Source organism: Mus caroli, unplaced genomic scaffold (genome assembly GCF_978045245.1).
Source record: "Mus caroli unplaced genomic scaffold, Mus_caroli_1 scaffold_10, whole genome shotgun sequence".
Lineage (NCBI taxonomy): Eukaryota > Metazoa > Chordata > Mammalia > Rodentia > Muridae > Mus > Mus caroli.
Window position 1 is genome coordinate 90,503,910 of NW_028227265.1, and position 17,396 is coordinate 90,521,305.

A 17,396-nucleotide genomic window follows, 5' to 3' on the forward strand; every position below is an offset into this window, starting at 1 on the left:
AAAAAGTGCTTATAATATGACACTAAATTAAAAGTTTCCAGATTCTGTGATTCTGAGACTGGGAAGGCTATGCAGAAGCATCATGAGTCTGAAGTTAGAGTGGGCTGTATAACATCGTCAAAGCCAAGCTGAGCTACACGCTGAAGCTCTGTCTCACAAACCAATTAAAATAATAATAATAATAATAGTGATAATAATAGTAATAATGGAAACAAATATGTTTTGATAAATGTACAATCAAACATTAGACTTTAGACTGATAATACATATGGTAAATTATTTTTCATATTTGCTGCTATGATTAAATATTTTACAACAGGAGAAAATATTGTAATGTGAACAATGCATTTTTAAAGAGAACAAATGTGTCTTCCCAACTTTATCTTAGGAAAATTAACCTGTTTAACTAAAGTGACTAATTTTCTGGTATCTTCAGTGATAAATCAACAGTTTACCAATCCCATAGATGGCATTGGTCTTCTGATTATTCTGTGTATTGATTTTGTAATTATAATTTTAATATAAATATGTCCAACAGGATAATTTCAGAAGAGTTGCTTAACGTGAACTCTTTCCTAGTAACAGTAAGTAGTAGTTCATGACTCAGGTGCAGAACATTTCAGTCTGTAGAATTTTCTCAAATTGACAAAGAATTGTCAAGAAAACTAACAATCAGCAATCAGAAAGGTTGATCTATACTGGATTAATTTCTAACATAAAAATCATAGAGGTGACTATGTGATTTATAATAATATACTGAGTCTAATCAATGAAAACTAAATGCTTGATTTAAGCTAGCATTCAACATCCTTCAATGGATGGAATTCAAAGACATAGGGATGGTGAGCACAAATGATATAAGCTAAAAATTGATTTATTTTTTTATTCAAATATTCAGCTCAGGTTTTGAATTGGGAAATGAAGAACTGCTTAGTTTGTTCACTTAACACAAGTGAGACATCTCAAGGTCCTATGGAAAAAGAAAATACCAGTAAAGTGGAAATGAGATTTACAATTATCATGGAACACATGAAGGACATGGAGGAGAGAATCCAAAGCATTTCAAACTCAAAAGCCCACCTTATAGACACGGAACGCTTCCAGAATTTCAGCATGGCAAATGACCAAAGACTTAATGATATTCTTCTGCAGTTAAATTCCTTGATTTCGTCAGTCCAGGAACATGGGAATTCACTGGATGCAATCTCCAAGTCCTTACAGAGTCTGAATATGACACTGCTTGATGTTCAGCTCCATACAGAAACACTGAATGTCAGAGTCCGCGAATCTACAGCAAAGCAACAGGAGGTAAGCCTTCAGAATGCAGTGGCATGGCTGTGTTCTGGAACTAAATTCCATGGATATGTATATACATATGTGTTCCTAAAAATAACCTGGTTTCTTTTGGTTTTTATAATACCAGCTGTATGTATGCTTTCAGACTGACAATTTAGCATTGGACAACCAATTAGTGTGCTCTTCCCTTGGGAAGTCTATCTTTCCTGCTCCTAGATTTCCTCTGTTACTATAGTTCTTTCTATAGGCTTTGAACCCTGATATGCTTTTCTCTGTCTAGTTTGGTTCATTCACTGTTGCCATCCATATTCAGCCCACATTTGAGCAGTAATGTTGGTCAGACTCTATGTGCATAGCTTTTGATATTTCTCAGAGACATAACCTCAAAGCAAACACCTTGATAATTGCTCTTGTGATCTTTATTCTCTTTCTTCCTCAATGTTCCCTAATCTTTAGGCACAGGAGTGTTTTGTAGATATATCCATTGGAACTGTACTCCTCAACCTTGCATTTTGATTTATTGTAGATTCTATTGAAAAAAAATTCCATGATAACAGGGGAAGACTATTTACATTGTGGGTATAAGGGCATTATAAATAATATAAGGACTTTATAGATTATTGTTAGTGATTATGCTAGTTTAGAGGTTAGTGGTTGTAGATTTTCCTCCAATAACGATGATTTTCATAGCTAAAAGTTATTAGCTAGGTTTTCCCATACCATGCATGATGTTTTAACATCTGAAGTCAGGCCTGGAGAGATGGACCAGTGAATCAACACTGATGTACAAGTGTGAGGACTGGGGGTTGTATGACTTTCCAGAATCCACATACGTTCAGATAAAATGGCTTACATCTGTTATCCCAGTTCAGTTCCGGGTGTGATAGAAAATGGAGACATGAGAGTCTCCAGAAACTCACAAATTGTCTATCTGCGAGAGATCATATATCAAATAAGATGGAAAACAATTATTCTCCCCATGTGCAATGAGGCAGATATATACCACCACAGATGGATATATAAACACATACACATATCATGTTCAAATACACACACATCATACACACATAAAACATAAAAACATCCCCCTAAATGCATGCCAATTGTAGAACAAAAATAAACTCCTAATTTTATTCTACCTAATGAAAATCTATTAAGTTTTTGACTAAGCGTAGACTAACAAAAGAGGAAGTTTTGCGTATTTTTAACTTGTAAGTTTAGCTGTTCCAAAGGTTTGAACTTTTATTTGTTACCCTTTAATGTTATCACAGGACACTGATATCATGATGGGCAACTTCATATTAAAGAGTTCAGATATTCTACTTCACTTTCATGTAATATAAAAAAAATTTGAACTTCTATAGTTCCAACATTTTTCATAAAGTATCTAAGCATATAACATATGATTGGGCATCAAGTATTCATGTGAAGGATTTAGGTGGTTAAAAATGGTACTTAAAGAAGCACCTATGGGGGTGAAGGGTATAATTAAAAGAATAGAATAGAGCAGAGCAGAGCAGAGCAGAACAGAACAGAACAGAATAGAAATACAAAGATGAGATATCACCTGCAAATGTAGACTTTAAGTTTAAGGGAATGAAGGAGAAAGAAGACTCTTATTTTGTGTGGAAGCAGAGCCAGAGGTCCATGGAAGTAGAATGAGGAGTGAAGAATAAAATGGAGGAGCAACCCTCACTTGATTTGGTAATGTGCTAGTTACAGCAGAAATGACAGAATGCCACACAGGTAAAGTATTGTAGCCAGTGGACATTGAGACTATGTTTGAAGACCTGAGGAGTGATTCGGGGGTTGTTTGTACAGACTATACTTTTAATTTGGGGTAATTACAAAAGAAGGTACATGTACACAACAGATTGGAAAGCTGTCTTGTATGTGTTTTAAAGATAACTGGTCACCAAAATTTAGAAATGAAGTTAATGTTGGTATGTGAGTGAATATGCACTGCATTGCCCAGAAAAGCAAATGAGGTTTTGACTGACATCGCTGAAATTCTTTTATTTGCCTTGAAATTCTCCCATCATAGTGATAGGAGGATCCAAATTAAGGTCTGTCCACACGATAGGCAAGTACTCTATTACTGTTGGTTTTCTTCTTGCAATCTTTATCCCACTAAGAAAATACGCAAATTTAATTCAAGGCCAAATTGGTAAACTCTTTCTAAGAGGCAGGGACATCTTACATAAATCATTATACCTCTGGTTGAGGATACACCAAATATGAATTTGAAAGAGAGAGAGTCTTCTCTCTTGTTCATCTATTTTCTATATGAATGATGAGTTGTAGTACATGTTAGAAATCTCAGCACTGAGAACGTCGGGGAAGAGAATCAGGACTTGATGATTTATCCTTAGCTAAATAACAGATTCAAGGCCAAAAGGTCTGTGATACTCTACGTCAAAGAAATATGAAAAAGAAAAAAAGGGAAAGAAGCTGTACACACTCTATATGTATGCTTGTTTATGCATTTACCTATATATAGTGTATTTATTATTGATAAAGAATAAGAAGGAATCAAAATCAGAGGCAATAATGTTTGAGAGTAAAATATGAAAATGCAAGTTGGACATTTTACTGAATCTAAAACTCTTCCAATCATTATCACTAAGAACGGTGTTAAACTTCAGTTGTTACCATAAAAAAATTTCACACACTAAGGATATTTTACCACAAATACCCATTAAAGAAATGTCATTTTAGATAAATTAAAACCCCTATGACAAGATGTTATTTTTAAGTTTTGGAATTTGACATTTGTGTATTTGGGGATAGAAGAATTCTTTTTCAGCCAGAGAACTGGAATTTTGAGGACCCATTTGTTTCAGGACAGTTGAGCACACTGTGTACCCTGAGGTTGTGTTGTTTACAGAAACAAAACAAAATAAAACAAAAACAAAAACGATACAAACAAACACAAAGTGGTTTCTATTGTGTTGTATGTTCAGCCCTTATCATACATCTTTAATCCCAAACAATGAAAGTAAAGTTATTTGTAGAAGGAATGGTTCAGTCATGGTTGAAAGTGATGTCCAATTGAGGGGCAGAAATGTGATGAGTCAGAGAAAGATTTGTCAGAATAGGACATGCCCAACTCTGAGAAGTGAGAGGAAAAGGAAGCTACTTAAGAGAGCATTGCAGAGAGAGGGGCTGTGGGTCCTGGGAATAGAAAGATGCAGTTTTACCAGGACAGTTGTACAGAGACAGGTTTCAGAGAGTATAAGCTAGACACAAGTGAAGACAGAATGAGCCAGAGAATAAGAAGGAACCTGTAGACTAGAGCATATTTCCATAGTTAGTATAAGGCCAAGCAGAGCAATTCAGGAGATGCCAAGAGAGAGAAGCCAGGCTGAGTCAATCAGCTTGGAGAGGCATTTGAGTCAGAACAGCTGTGTTGAATCAACCAGCCAGAAATCAGAAAGAACTAAGAAGGGGCAAGCTTATTTAGCAGCAAGTCTCAGAGACCAAAACCATTTTCTAGGCCTACATTAGATTTTATGGAGGGTAGAAATGTCCAGTACTAGACCTAGTTTACCAGACAGAGGCAGTAAATCTCAGGGATGGCAATTATATCAGGTGAATACAAGTTAACATTTATACTCATTTCTTATTCTCATTCTGTAACATTCCCCTTAGGCTATCTGCTTTCCAAAAATCACATTTTGAATATCCTAGGCATGTACATGATTTCTAACTGTGTGTAACAAAAGTTGTGGTGCTGACTGTGTTTTTAGGATATCAGTAAATTGGAGGAACGTGTGTACAAAGTATCAGCAGAAGTCCAGTCTGTGAAAGAAGAACAAGCGCACGTGGAACAGGAAGTAAAACAGGAAGTGAGACTATTGAACAACATCACCAACGACCTCAGACTGAAGGACTGGGAACACTCACAGACACTGAAAAACATCACCTTAATTCAAGGTAAAATATCTTGACCCGGAAATGAGATGTTAAAAATGTGTCATTATATGCAGGCATTTGGTATCTGACATTCCGTCCTTTAAAGTAAATGGTTTCTGAGGGTGCTGTTACTACAAGTTCACAGAAGTTTAATATGAGGTCAGGCATGATAAGGCTACCAACGCCCTAGAATTTCTTATAGAGTAAAGCAAAGCCAGACATGGTGACTCAGCACTGGGCAGCAGATCCAGGAAGCCACTGCAAGTTTGAGGCTTCCTAGTGAGAGCCTGCCTCAGTAAATGAAAATAAAACAGAGAATACTATATTAGCATGAAAAATCTCTTCTTATCCAACTATACTTTTAATTAGAAATACATCTTAAACTCTTAATAATAATCATAGATACATTACTTTCTTCTTCAGTTCCAAGGAATCTTACTGATTTTTTTAAACAAGCATAAGTCATTTATATCTACATATTAGAATATAGTTATCTTCACTTGATGGATTTTTTTCTCCAGTTTAAACTTTCTGGCCTGCATTTTTAAAGTTTATGTCTTGTAAAAATGCTTACTTTTAAAAATACAATCTGACAGCTCTTTTTCCCTGTATCTACTTCTACTACTTAATTTTGTGTTGTTATTTTTTTGCTTTTCCAGCTTGATATATGTCCCTTACTTTCTTGCTCTGTCTTTTATATAGTTGATCTGGACTGTTTTTATTGAATATATCTGTTCAAAATCACCCAAAACGATTAGGAAACTTTATGCCATACTACTCTTGTCTTCATTGCTGTTGAAATGTGTTGTCATGCATGCTAATGCTTGTCAGCATCTTCAAAGATAACTGAGTGGAATAGGGAACTGAAAGTGGTATGCCTCAGGACACACGCCCTGGCCTCCTTTGTTTGAGGGTCCAGTTCATGTCTATGTTATAAAGTTTTAAAAACAAGAGTTTAGTTTGTTTTATTCATCTTACTTTTTTATTAAAGGAATTCACTTAGACTTGCCCATGAGATAGCCAATTTTACTCCTTTAAAATCTATGTCACACATCTCTGGATCACGTTCCTTCTGTATAAATAAAGATATTGGAAGTTCATTTGAACCAAGTCAATGGCACTATCTCGAGTAATTTTATTTGTTCTCGATTTTTCTGGCTGTCTTATGCCATACAAGTTTTTATGCCACAGTTATTTTGGTTATTTTATGAGGATAATAATGCGACTTGGCTTCTGAATACCAAACATCTGTGAATGCCCATCTGTCCTATTAAATGGCCCAGTATTTAGTCTCTATTGTGTGTACTTTGAATGACTGATGAATTAGTTACTATAACTAACAAAAAGGAAATGCTGTGTAATAGTTGATATAGAGTGGTTTTTAGGGAATGAAGACAAGAAAATAACAGGCACGTAGACATAGATGTCATTTTCCCACTTTGGTGCTGGCCTTGTACAGACTGGTTGTTACTCTAAAGCTGAACTATACTTAACCCCCTTCTGGTTTTCTTTCATATATATATATATATATATATATATATATATATATGAAAATTGCATAACCCTGAATGTATAGAATTGACAATAAGAGGTCTTGGTGTATTTTGGAGGAATTTTTCCTGTAGATTTTGGTTTTCCTTGTCCTCATTCTCCTCTCTCTCTCTCTCTCTCTCTCTCTCTCTCTCTTTCTCTCTCCCTCCCTCCCTCTTTCTCTTGCTCTCTTTTCCTTACTCCTTCTACCCATCCTTTTCTACTTTCTGAAGATTCAGCCCAAATACTTGCTAAGAGTCAACCTAGTTTCTCGTTTAATTCCCTTTAACATAAATTCTTCCCAATTCTCCCTTCTTCCTCTCTAATTATAATGAAAGTAAGTTGGACTGACCCATTCTATCTCTGATGTACATTAAGCTCAACTTCATGATTTTAATATTTCCCTCATTAGTAATTATATTAGAAATTAAGTATTATAAAGATCAGATGAAGCCTTATTTAATGTGTACTAGTTTAAGACAGTTAAGAAGTAGGGTTGTCCAAATCTTAACAACAAAAATAACTTAAAATCAGCACCTGTGGACTACATAGTACAATTTGATTTATTCATTGCTAATTCATTTATTCTCTTTTTATGTATTTGTTGACACTGGAATTGAATCTGAGGGCTCATGCATTCTATATGCAATGTTCTACCCAAATTTATACGTGTGGTTCTTAATTTGTTTATATTCACATTTATCAAATAAAAATTTATATATTACAGACATCTTGATACGTAATAAAATGGATGCTTTTAAATTGAAAGAAAATAAGAAATGCCAAATTCAAGTTCACGTGTATCTCTAGAAATGAAGTAGCTGAGTGAATAAGTGACCTGGTAGCTGGTATCTGTGCCTGGTGTCAGGTTGTTGCAGGGATACTTTCCTTATTACTGATCTTTTTAGTTCATATACAGCACATATGTTAGCTCTTCTTCCTTTTATTAGCACATTAAAACACATGACAAAGAAAACTCTGGATTAATCAGCCTTTAAATAGTTGAATACTTTCTTTGTGCATTTTAATCTCTATCCTACCCTTTTTTAAAAAAATGGATATTTTATTTATTTACATTTCAAATGTTATCCTCTTTCCCAGTTTCCCCTCCAGAGACCCCCTATCCCATCTCCCTTCCCCCTGCTTCTATGAAGGTACTCCTCCACCCACTCATTTCCACCTCCCCACCTTGTCATTCCCCTACACTGGGGCATCAAGCCTTCATAGGACTAAGGGCCTCTCCTCCCATTGATGCCAAACAAAGCCATCCTCTGCTGCTACATAAGTGGCTGGAGCCATGGGTCACTCCATGTGTACTCTTTCATTGGTTGTTTAGTCAACCCCTGGGGGTTCAGGGGGCAGGCATCTGATTGGTTAATATTGTTGTTCTTCCTGTGGGGTTGCAAACCACTTCAGATCCTTACACAAAGAACTCAAGAAGTTAGACACCAGAAAACCAAATAACCCTATCAAAATGGGGTATAGAGATTCTACTTCACACTATTCAGAATGGCTAAGATAAAAAACTCAGGTGACAGCAGATGCTGGAGAGGATGTGAAGAAATTGGAACACACCTTCATTGCTGGTGGGATTGCAAACTGGTACAACCACTCTGGAAATCAGTCTGGAGGTTCTTCAGAAAATTGGAAGATTTTCCAGAGGATCCTGCAATACCTCTCCTGGGCATATACTCAGAAGATGCTCCAACATGTAATAAGGACACATGCTCCACTATGTTCCTAGCAGTCTTATTCATAATAGCCAGAAGCTGGAAAGAACCCAGATATCCTTCAACAGAGGAATCCATACAAATAATTTACACAGTGGAGTACTAGTCAGCTATTAAAAACAATTAATTCATGAAATTCTTAGGCAAAATGTCAACCTGAGTGAGGTAATCCAGTCACAAAAGAGCACATATGATATGCACTCACTGATAAACAGATATTAGCCGAAAAGCTTGGATTACCTAAGATACAATTCACAGACCACATTAAGCTCAAGAAGGAAGACCAAAGCGTAGATGCTTATCTCACCCTTTTAAAATCAAAAATCAAAATCTTGAATTTTAACCAAGTCCACCTACATTCTTATGTCTGTTGTGTTTCTAGTCCTTTTGTAAATAGCATGGTTCTTCCAATAGTTTCTTGTTCAAAGTTATTTTTGACTTGTTCCTTTTTCTCTTAATATGTAAAGACCTTCCACAAATCCTCTTAATTTTTCTTATATAACATTTAAATAAGATATGTAAATATCTCTCTTAAAACTCCTAATTTAATATACCATTTTCCAATGATGTATGTTGCATCAACCTTGCAATTGGTCTACTTGACTACATGATTTACAGTTTACTCATTCTGCCTAGAAAAAAAGACAATTTATTCAACACTTAGTTTATAGTTTTAAGATATTTTAATTAAAATTTAATTTCATTATATGTAAATCTCTAAATTTCCAAATAACTGTCTTGATAAATAACAAAGTTAACTATGATTTATAATTATAATCAGTACTTGTTATTTTTCAAAGGGCCTCCTGGACCCCGAGGTGAAAAGGGAGACAGAGGGCTTACTGGACAAACTGGCCCACCTGGTCCTCCAGGCATAAGAGGTAAGGCTATACTAATCTCTGAATCATATATCATGAAGTTGAATGATGTGTATTGATCTTTGTATTTAGAGGAAAAGAGCTGTTTCATCTATTCAATGCTCTGTGTGTGTGTTTAAATCCTCTCACATTTTGGGGAAATATGTGTTATAGCATCCTAATCACAAAGCAAATTGAATAGTAATCATTAATTCATTTAAAAATATTTTATTATCTTGTGTTTGGAGTTTTTGGCTACACATTTATCTGTACATCATGTGCATGCCTGGTATCCTCAGAGACCTAAAGAGATTATCTAATCCCAAAGAACTTAAGTTACAGACAATTATAAGTTGCAATATGGGTCTCAGGAATCATGCATGGGTCCTCTAGAAGAAAATCAGTAGCTAAACTACTGAAGTCATCTTTCTAGCCTAAGCACCAATTATTGATTTTTGTAGAATATTTAATGTTTTATCCAGAGTTACAATATGATGTTGTATATGAGCCTTAGAGGTTTTGGAGAGACTACATATAGTATATAGTAGACATAAGGCTGTATGTGAAGAAGAAAATCACATTCATATTAGTTTAGTCTATAAGATATGATTTTCAATACATATATAGATACATTAATGAGTTATAAAAGTTAGAATGTTGTTCTTATATATTTCTTGACTGCACTATACCTCCTTAAACTCACAGAATCATAAAGTAAACAAAGCTGAGATGATGAACGGTTTTTGCCTGGGCTTTCAGCCACTCTCTCTCTTGTATTTTACTTAGAGAAAAATTGTGCCAAATTATTTTCCTCTGAGTATGTTGTTATCTTGAAACCAATGTTTTGCAAAAAGATAATGGAAGGCAGAGAAAAGGAGACAGATCATGAACTATCTTTACTGAAAAAAAAAATGACACCAACAATACCAACAGGGCGACTGTCATGCTATTCAAATGCCATGCTTTGTAAATAAATTCTCTACACACTGTTTTAAAGGAATATAGCCCAAATGATCTAAGCAAAATTAGAAAGTCTGACTGGCCAAAAATTACCCTAATATCTTTGATTACATGTTAGTTTTTCTCTTTAGATGAAATGAAATGTTTTTCTTTCGATATTTTGACTAGCTAAAGTTACATGAGGAAAAACAACCAAGGAAAAAAATTATGAATATCATGTGATTGGTACATCATGTGTATCTTATCTTAGTTTCTGTTTATCATCTATCATATATATATATCATATGTACATAAATATATATATATATACATATATATATATATATATATGTGTGTGTGTGTGTGTGTGTGTATGATTGTGTGTGTATGTGTATGGTCACCTTCCTGTAAGCCAGTGAGTGTGTGATTTTAACATTAATCACAGATATATATTTTTTTATCCAGCAAGATCATTCTTGTTGAGGGCCGTATAGATCTAAAGAGAAATACATTTATGTCTTAAGTAGGGGAAGCAGCCCACATTATTTTATCTGCCAAAGATGCTATCTCTAAGATCTGTAAGAAACTATCCCTCAAGTATGAGGCATAATTGGTAAAGCCATATAGTGCAAGCATAGCAATCAGTGAAGCCCATGACATGTTGTACAAAGCATCATCTTGAAAACATTATGCCAATTCTTTCCGCACTGTGCATGTGGAAGATAGGATTTGAGACTTTCAACTTTTGTTACTAGTATAAACAGATATCATGTCAAACTAATACATCTTGTCTCCTATCAAATTAATTAGGGTTATCCAGGGAAAGAGACTGATGAATGACTGTTATAAAAATTACTGGGTTGGCTTATACATAGGGGCTGATAATTGAATATTGTCTTCATGCTGGAGAAGCAGAGAACTTGGTTACTCCATTCCTAATGCTGACTGCTTCAGCTGGTTTAATCTAGGACTAAAAGCTAGGGCTATTCTTGCAGAGCAACTGTTCTTCAGTTCATGTTGGGGACTCAAGAAGCTAGGATGCTGGCCACATCAGCAGCAGTAACAACCAGAGCAGTATCCATAACAGCAGGGTAAATACTCACCAGCACTAAGTGGTTACAAAGCATACAGCGCTGTTCATTTCTCCTTGCTATTTTGTGACTGCACTGTTGCTGGAATTCTAAGAGAGGGTTTTCCCTCAGTTAGTTCATCTTATATCTGCCCTCACAGGACTCTCTGCCCCCAACACATATAGGGGCTTCTTGATCTAATCAAATTCAAGATGTAATCAAGTTGGCAGTCAAGATAAATGACAACAAAGATTTAGTGGCTTTTGATGGCATTGCTCATTTACACAAATAGATACTATATATGCAGTTTGCTCATATGACAGGTAATTAAATTATCCTGGTAGATAACCCGTTAAGGTAGAGGATTGCGATTTCATTTGAGGCATGACAAGAAAAACTATGCAAGCTTCAAAAATGATAGGTTTGATTATTATTTAATATCCATTCAGTGTTGTCTATGATTGCTTCAAATGTGATACCCAACTCAGGAACCGAAGGATAGATGGTGATCAATCATAACCTCATAATCTGCCATTTAACTCATTAAACTCACCTTAACAAACACCTACTCCCACAGCCGGGATAAAAATGTCTTAGAAACTTCTGTGATTACTCTAGCGGCCCTAAATAGTTGATACGTTATAATCATTACACATTCTCTAGAGTGCACAAGAGATTAAAGTATGCTTTTTCTTAAGACATTGTAATAATAATTCATTTTATAGTATCAGTCCCTTTGAAAGAGTGTTCTATTGCTTTTTACTCTTAAAATATATACTGGATATATATACATATGTTTATGTATATGATGTATATGTATATGAACTTGTAGTTATTGAGACATGTGATTTGCATCTAAAGCGTTGTCTTAAAAGGCTCTGATAGTAAAAGTTTGATAGTGTTATTGAGAAGTAAAGGGATCACAAGGAGCACTGACATCATCAATGTATTAGTCAACTGATACTATCACAGATGAAGACTAGTAGGGGATAACTTACCCTCTGAAATCTCCAGGAAAGCAGACTCTATAACTGCTTCATTATTCTCCATACATTATTGCATGCTACAAATGCCCATTAAATAATTCAAAGACATGGTGTTTAAATAAAAACTCATGCATACTTCTTATTGTGTTATGTTTTTACTAATATGAACAATAAAAGCTCGAACTTCAAAAATTTATCATCTCTTTAGCTCCTTGGATACTTTCTCTAGCTCCTCCATTGGGGGCCCTGTGATCCATCCAATAGCTGACTGTGAGCATCCATGTATGTGTTTGCTAGGAGGAGCAAGAGAAAGTATCCAAGGAGCTAAAGAGATCTGCAACCCTCTAGGTGCAACAACATTATGAACTAACCAGAACCCCGGAGCTCTTGACTCTAGCTGCATATGTATCAAAAGATGGCCTAGTAGGCCATCACTGGAAAGAGAGGCCCATTAGACACGCAAACTTTATATGCCCCAGTACAGGGGAATACCAGAGCCAAAAAGTGGGAATGGGTGGGTAGGGAAGTGGGGGGAGGGTATGAGGGACTTTTGGGATAGCATTGGAAATGTAATTAAGGAAAATACGTAATAAAAAAAAGAAAAAAATTATCATACTGACTATACTAATATCCACCACTCAAAATTTTCTGGTTGATTATAGTAGCTTTCTGGATAAAACTGAAAATTTGTCTTTACTTTACTGACAATGAGTGTTTCATTGACTATAACATAGTTAATGCAATATGCTCATGTCTTTTTTTTTTATATTATCTTTCAATGGAATACATGAATGGTAGGAAAAATGCCATACTTTCCTCAGAGATTAATTTCATTTATTGGGTACTTGAATATATTCAAAAATAGTTAGACATATTTGTTTTTTCTTTTAACCATGCAGGTATTCCAGGTGATAAAGGTGATTCGGGACCAATTGGCTTCCCTGGAGGTCGAGGAAACCCAGGAGCACCAGGAAAGGCAGGGAGGCCAGGTAGGTATTGTGATGCAAATAATTACTGGATCATTAATAGTGTTTCTAAAATACTTGCATAATAAAAGTTTTCATAGTATGAATAACAGTGTTCTAGTTAACTTTATATGTAAAAAAGTTTGAAATTAATTTTTACCCACCAGAAAAATTCCTATGCATGGAAGGAAAATAGGTCCATACACACATCACATTCAAAAGACACTCACAGGATCTATACATTTGACATAGTCATAGCTTGCTATGAAGGATGCTATCTACCATACAGTAAGCAAAATTCAAAAAATACCAGGAGCACAAGCCTCTTCCGGTCAGAAAAGCACCTGGGTAACTAGGGCACAGGGTCGGCTGACACTCGCCAGCTACCCACAACACCCGCCACAGGATCTTAAGACTTCTGGTGAGTGGAACACAGCTTCTGCTCCAATCCAATTGTGCGCGGGACCTGAGACTGCATTAGTTAGGGAAGCAGAAAACCAGCCTGAGTAGGGCCACAGGCCTCTTCCGGCCAGACCAGCACCAGGGTAGCTAGAGCACAGGGTCGGCTGACACCCGCCAGCTACCCACGACCCCCGCCACAGGATTTTGAGACTGCTGGTGAGTGGAACACAGCTTCTACTCCAATCTTTAAAACAGTGACAACGACAACAACTAACCCCAGAGATTACCAGATGGCGAAAGGTAAACGTAATAATCTTACTAACAGAAACCAAGACCGCTCACCATAATCACAACCCAGCACTCCCACTTCGCCCAGTCTAGGGCACCCCAACACACCGGAAAAGCTAGACACGGATCTAAAAGCATATCTCCTGATGATGGTAGAGGACTTCAAGAAGGACTTTAATAACACACTTAAAGAAATACAGGAGAACACTGCTAAACAGGTAGAAGACATTAAAGAGGAAGCACAAAAATCCCTTAAAGAATTGCAGGAGAACACTGCTAAAGAGTTAAAAATCCTTAAAGAAAAACAGGATATACCTTCTTCTCAGCACCTCATGGTACCTTCTCCAAAATTGACCACATAATTGGTCACAAAACAGGCCTCAACAGATACAAAAATATTGAAATTGTCCCATGCATCCTATCAGATCACCATGGACTAAGGCTGATCTTCAATAACAAAATGAATAATAGAAAGCCAACATTCATGTGGAAACTGAACAACACTCTTCTCAATGATACCTTGGTCAAGGAAGGAATAAAGAAAGAAATTAAGGACTTTTTAGAATTCAATGAAAATGAAGCCACAACATACCCAAACTTATGGGACGCAATGAAAGCATTTCTAAGAGGAAAACTCATAGCTCTGAGTGCCTCCAAAAGGAAACTAGAGAGAGCACACATTAGCAGCTTGACAACATACCTAAAAGCACTAGAACAAAAGGAAGCAAATTCACCCAAGAGGAGTAGACGGCAGGAAATAATCAAACTCAGGGGCGAAATCAACCAAGTGGAAACAAGAAGAACTATTCAAAGAATCAACCAATCAAGGAGCTGGTTCTTTGAGAAAATCAACAAGATAGATAAACCCTTAGCCAGACTCACTAGAGGGCACAGGGAAAGCATCCTAATTAACAAAATCAGAAATGAAAAAGGAGACATAACAACAGATCCTGAAGACATCCAAAACACCATCAGATCCTTCTACCAAAGGCTATACTCAACAAAACTGGAGAACCTGGATGAAATGGAGAAGTTCCTAGACAGATACCAGGTACCAAAGTTGAATCAAGATCAGGTTAATGATCTAAACAGCCCTATATCCCCCAAAGAAATAGAAGCAGTCATTAATAGTCTCCCAACTAAAAAAAGCCCAGGACCAGATGGGTTTAGTGCAGAGTTCTATCAGACCTTCAAAGAAGATCTAATCCCAGTTCTTCACAAACTATTCCACAAAATAGAAACAGAAGGTACTCTACCCAACTCATTCTATGAAGCCACAATTACTCTGATACCTAAACCACAAAAAGACCCAACAAAGATAGAAAACTTCAGACCAATATCCCTTATGAATATTGATGCAAAAATCCTCAATAAAGTTCTTGCTAACCGAATCCAAGAACACATCAAAACAATCATCCATCCTGACCAAGTAGGTTTCATCCCAGGGATGCAGGGATGGTTCAATATACTGAAATCCATCAACGTAATCCAGTATATAAACAAACTCAAAGACAAAAACCACATGGTCATCTCTTTAGATGCGGAAAAAGCATTTGACAAGATCCAACACCCATTCATGATAAAAGTCTTGGAAAGATCAGGAATTCAAGGCCCATACCTAAACATGATAAAAGCAATCTACAGCAAACCAGTAGCCAACATCAAAGTAAATGGTGAGAAGCTTGAAGCAATCCCTCTAAAATCAGGGACGAGACAAGGCTGTCCACTTTCTCCATACCTATTCAACATTGTACTTGAAGTCCTAGCCAGAGCAATTCGACAACAAAAGGAGATCAAAGGGATACAAATTGGAAAAGATGAAGTCAAAATATCACTTTTTGCAGATGATATGATAGTATATATAAGTGACCCTAAAAATTCCACCAGAGAACTCCTAAGCCTGATAAACAGCTTCGGTGAAGTAGCTGGATATAAAATTAACTCAAACAAATCAATGGCCTTTCTCTACACAAAGAATAAACAGGCTGAGAAAGAAATTAGGGAAACAACACCCTTCTCAATAGTCACAAATAATGTAAAATATCTTGGCGTGCCTCTAACTAAGGAAGTGAAAGATCTGTATAATAAAAACTTCAAGTCTCTGAAGAAAGAAATTATAGAAGATCACAGAAGATGGAAAGATCTCCCATGCTCATGGATTGGCAGGATCAACATTGTAAAAATGGCTATCTTGCCAAAAGCAATCTACAGATTCAATGCAATCCCCATCAAAATTCCAAATCAATTCTTCAACGAATTAGAAAGTGCAATCTGCAAATTCATCTGGAATAACAAAAAAACCTAGGATAGCAAAAACTCTTCTCAAGGATAAAAGAACCTCTGGTGGAATCACCATGCCGGACCTAAAGCTTTACTACAGAGCAATTGTGATAAAAACTGCATGGTACTGGTATAGTGACAGACAAATAGACCAATGGAATAGAATTGAAGACCCAGAAATGAACCCACACAACTACGGTCACTTGATCTTCGACAAGGGAGCTAAAAACATCCAGTGGAAGAAAGACAGCATTTTCAACAAATGGTACTGGCACAACTGGTTGTTAACATGTAGAAGAATGCGAATCGATCAATTCCTATCTCCTTGTACTATGGTCAAGTCTAAGTGGATCAAGGAACTTCACATAAAACCAGAGACACTGAAACTTATAGAGGAGAAAGTGGGGAAAAGCCTTGAATATATGAGCACAGGGGGAAAATTCTTGAATAGAACAGTAATGGCTTGTTCTGTAAGATCGAGAATTGACAAGTGGGACCTCATGAAACTGCAAAGCTTCTGCAAGGCTAAAGACACCATCAATAAGACAAAAAAACCACCAACAGATTGGGAAAGGATCTTCACCTATCCTAAATCAGATAAGGGACTAATATCCAATATATATAAAGAACTCAAGAAGGTGGACTCCAGAAAGTCAAATAACCCCATTAAAAATGGGGCTCAGAACTGAACAAAGAATTCTCACCTGAGGAATACTGAATGGCAGAGAAGCACCTGAAAAAATGTTCAACATCCTTAATCATCAGGGAAATGCAAATCAAAACAACCCTGAGATTCCACCTCACACCAGTCAGAATGGCTAAGATCAAAAATTCAGGTGACAGCAGATGCTGGCAAGGATGTGGAGAAAGAGGAACACTCCTCCATTGTTGGTGGGATTGCAAGCTTGTACAACCACTCTGGAAATCAGTCTGGCGGTTCCTCAGAAAATTGGACATAGTACTACTGGAGGATCCAGCAATACCTCTCCTGGGCATATATCCAGAAGATGTCCCAACCGGTAAAAAGGACACATGCTCCACTATGTTCATAGCAGCCCTATTTATAATAGCCAGAAGCTGGAAAGAACCCAGATGCCTCTCAACAGCGGAATGGATACAGAAATTATGGTACATTTAC

The 17,396-nt window shown here is 36.4% G+C and overlaps 1 protein-coding gene across 2 annotated transcripts in view; it reads left to right on the plus strand.

Moving 5' to 3' along the window:
• Msr1 (macrophage scavenger receptor 1) overlaps positions 1–17,396 on the plus strand; it is a 73,617-nt gene that overhangs the window by 16,425 nt on the left and 39,796 nt on the right. For both annotated transcript variants that reach the window (XM_021170308.3, XM_029480987.2), the window contains exons 4-7: positions 899–1,308; positions 5,046–5,232; positions 9,272–9,352; positions 13,223–13,312. In XM_021170308.3, coding sequence (XP_021025967.2) covers positions 899–1,308; positions 5,046–5,232; positions 9,272–9,352; positions 13,223–13,312 — 768 coding nt within the window. The remainder of the gene's footprint in view (positions 1–898; positions 1,309–5,045; positions 5,233–9,271; positions 9,353–13,222; positions 13,313–17,396) is intronic.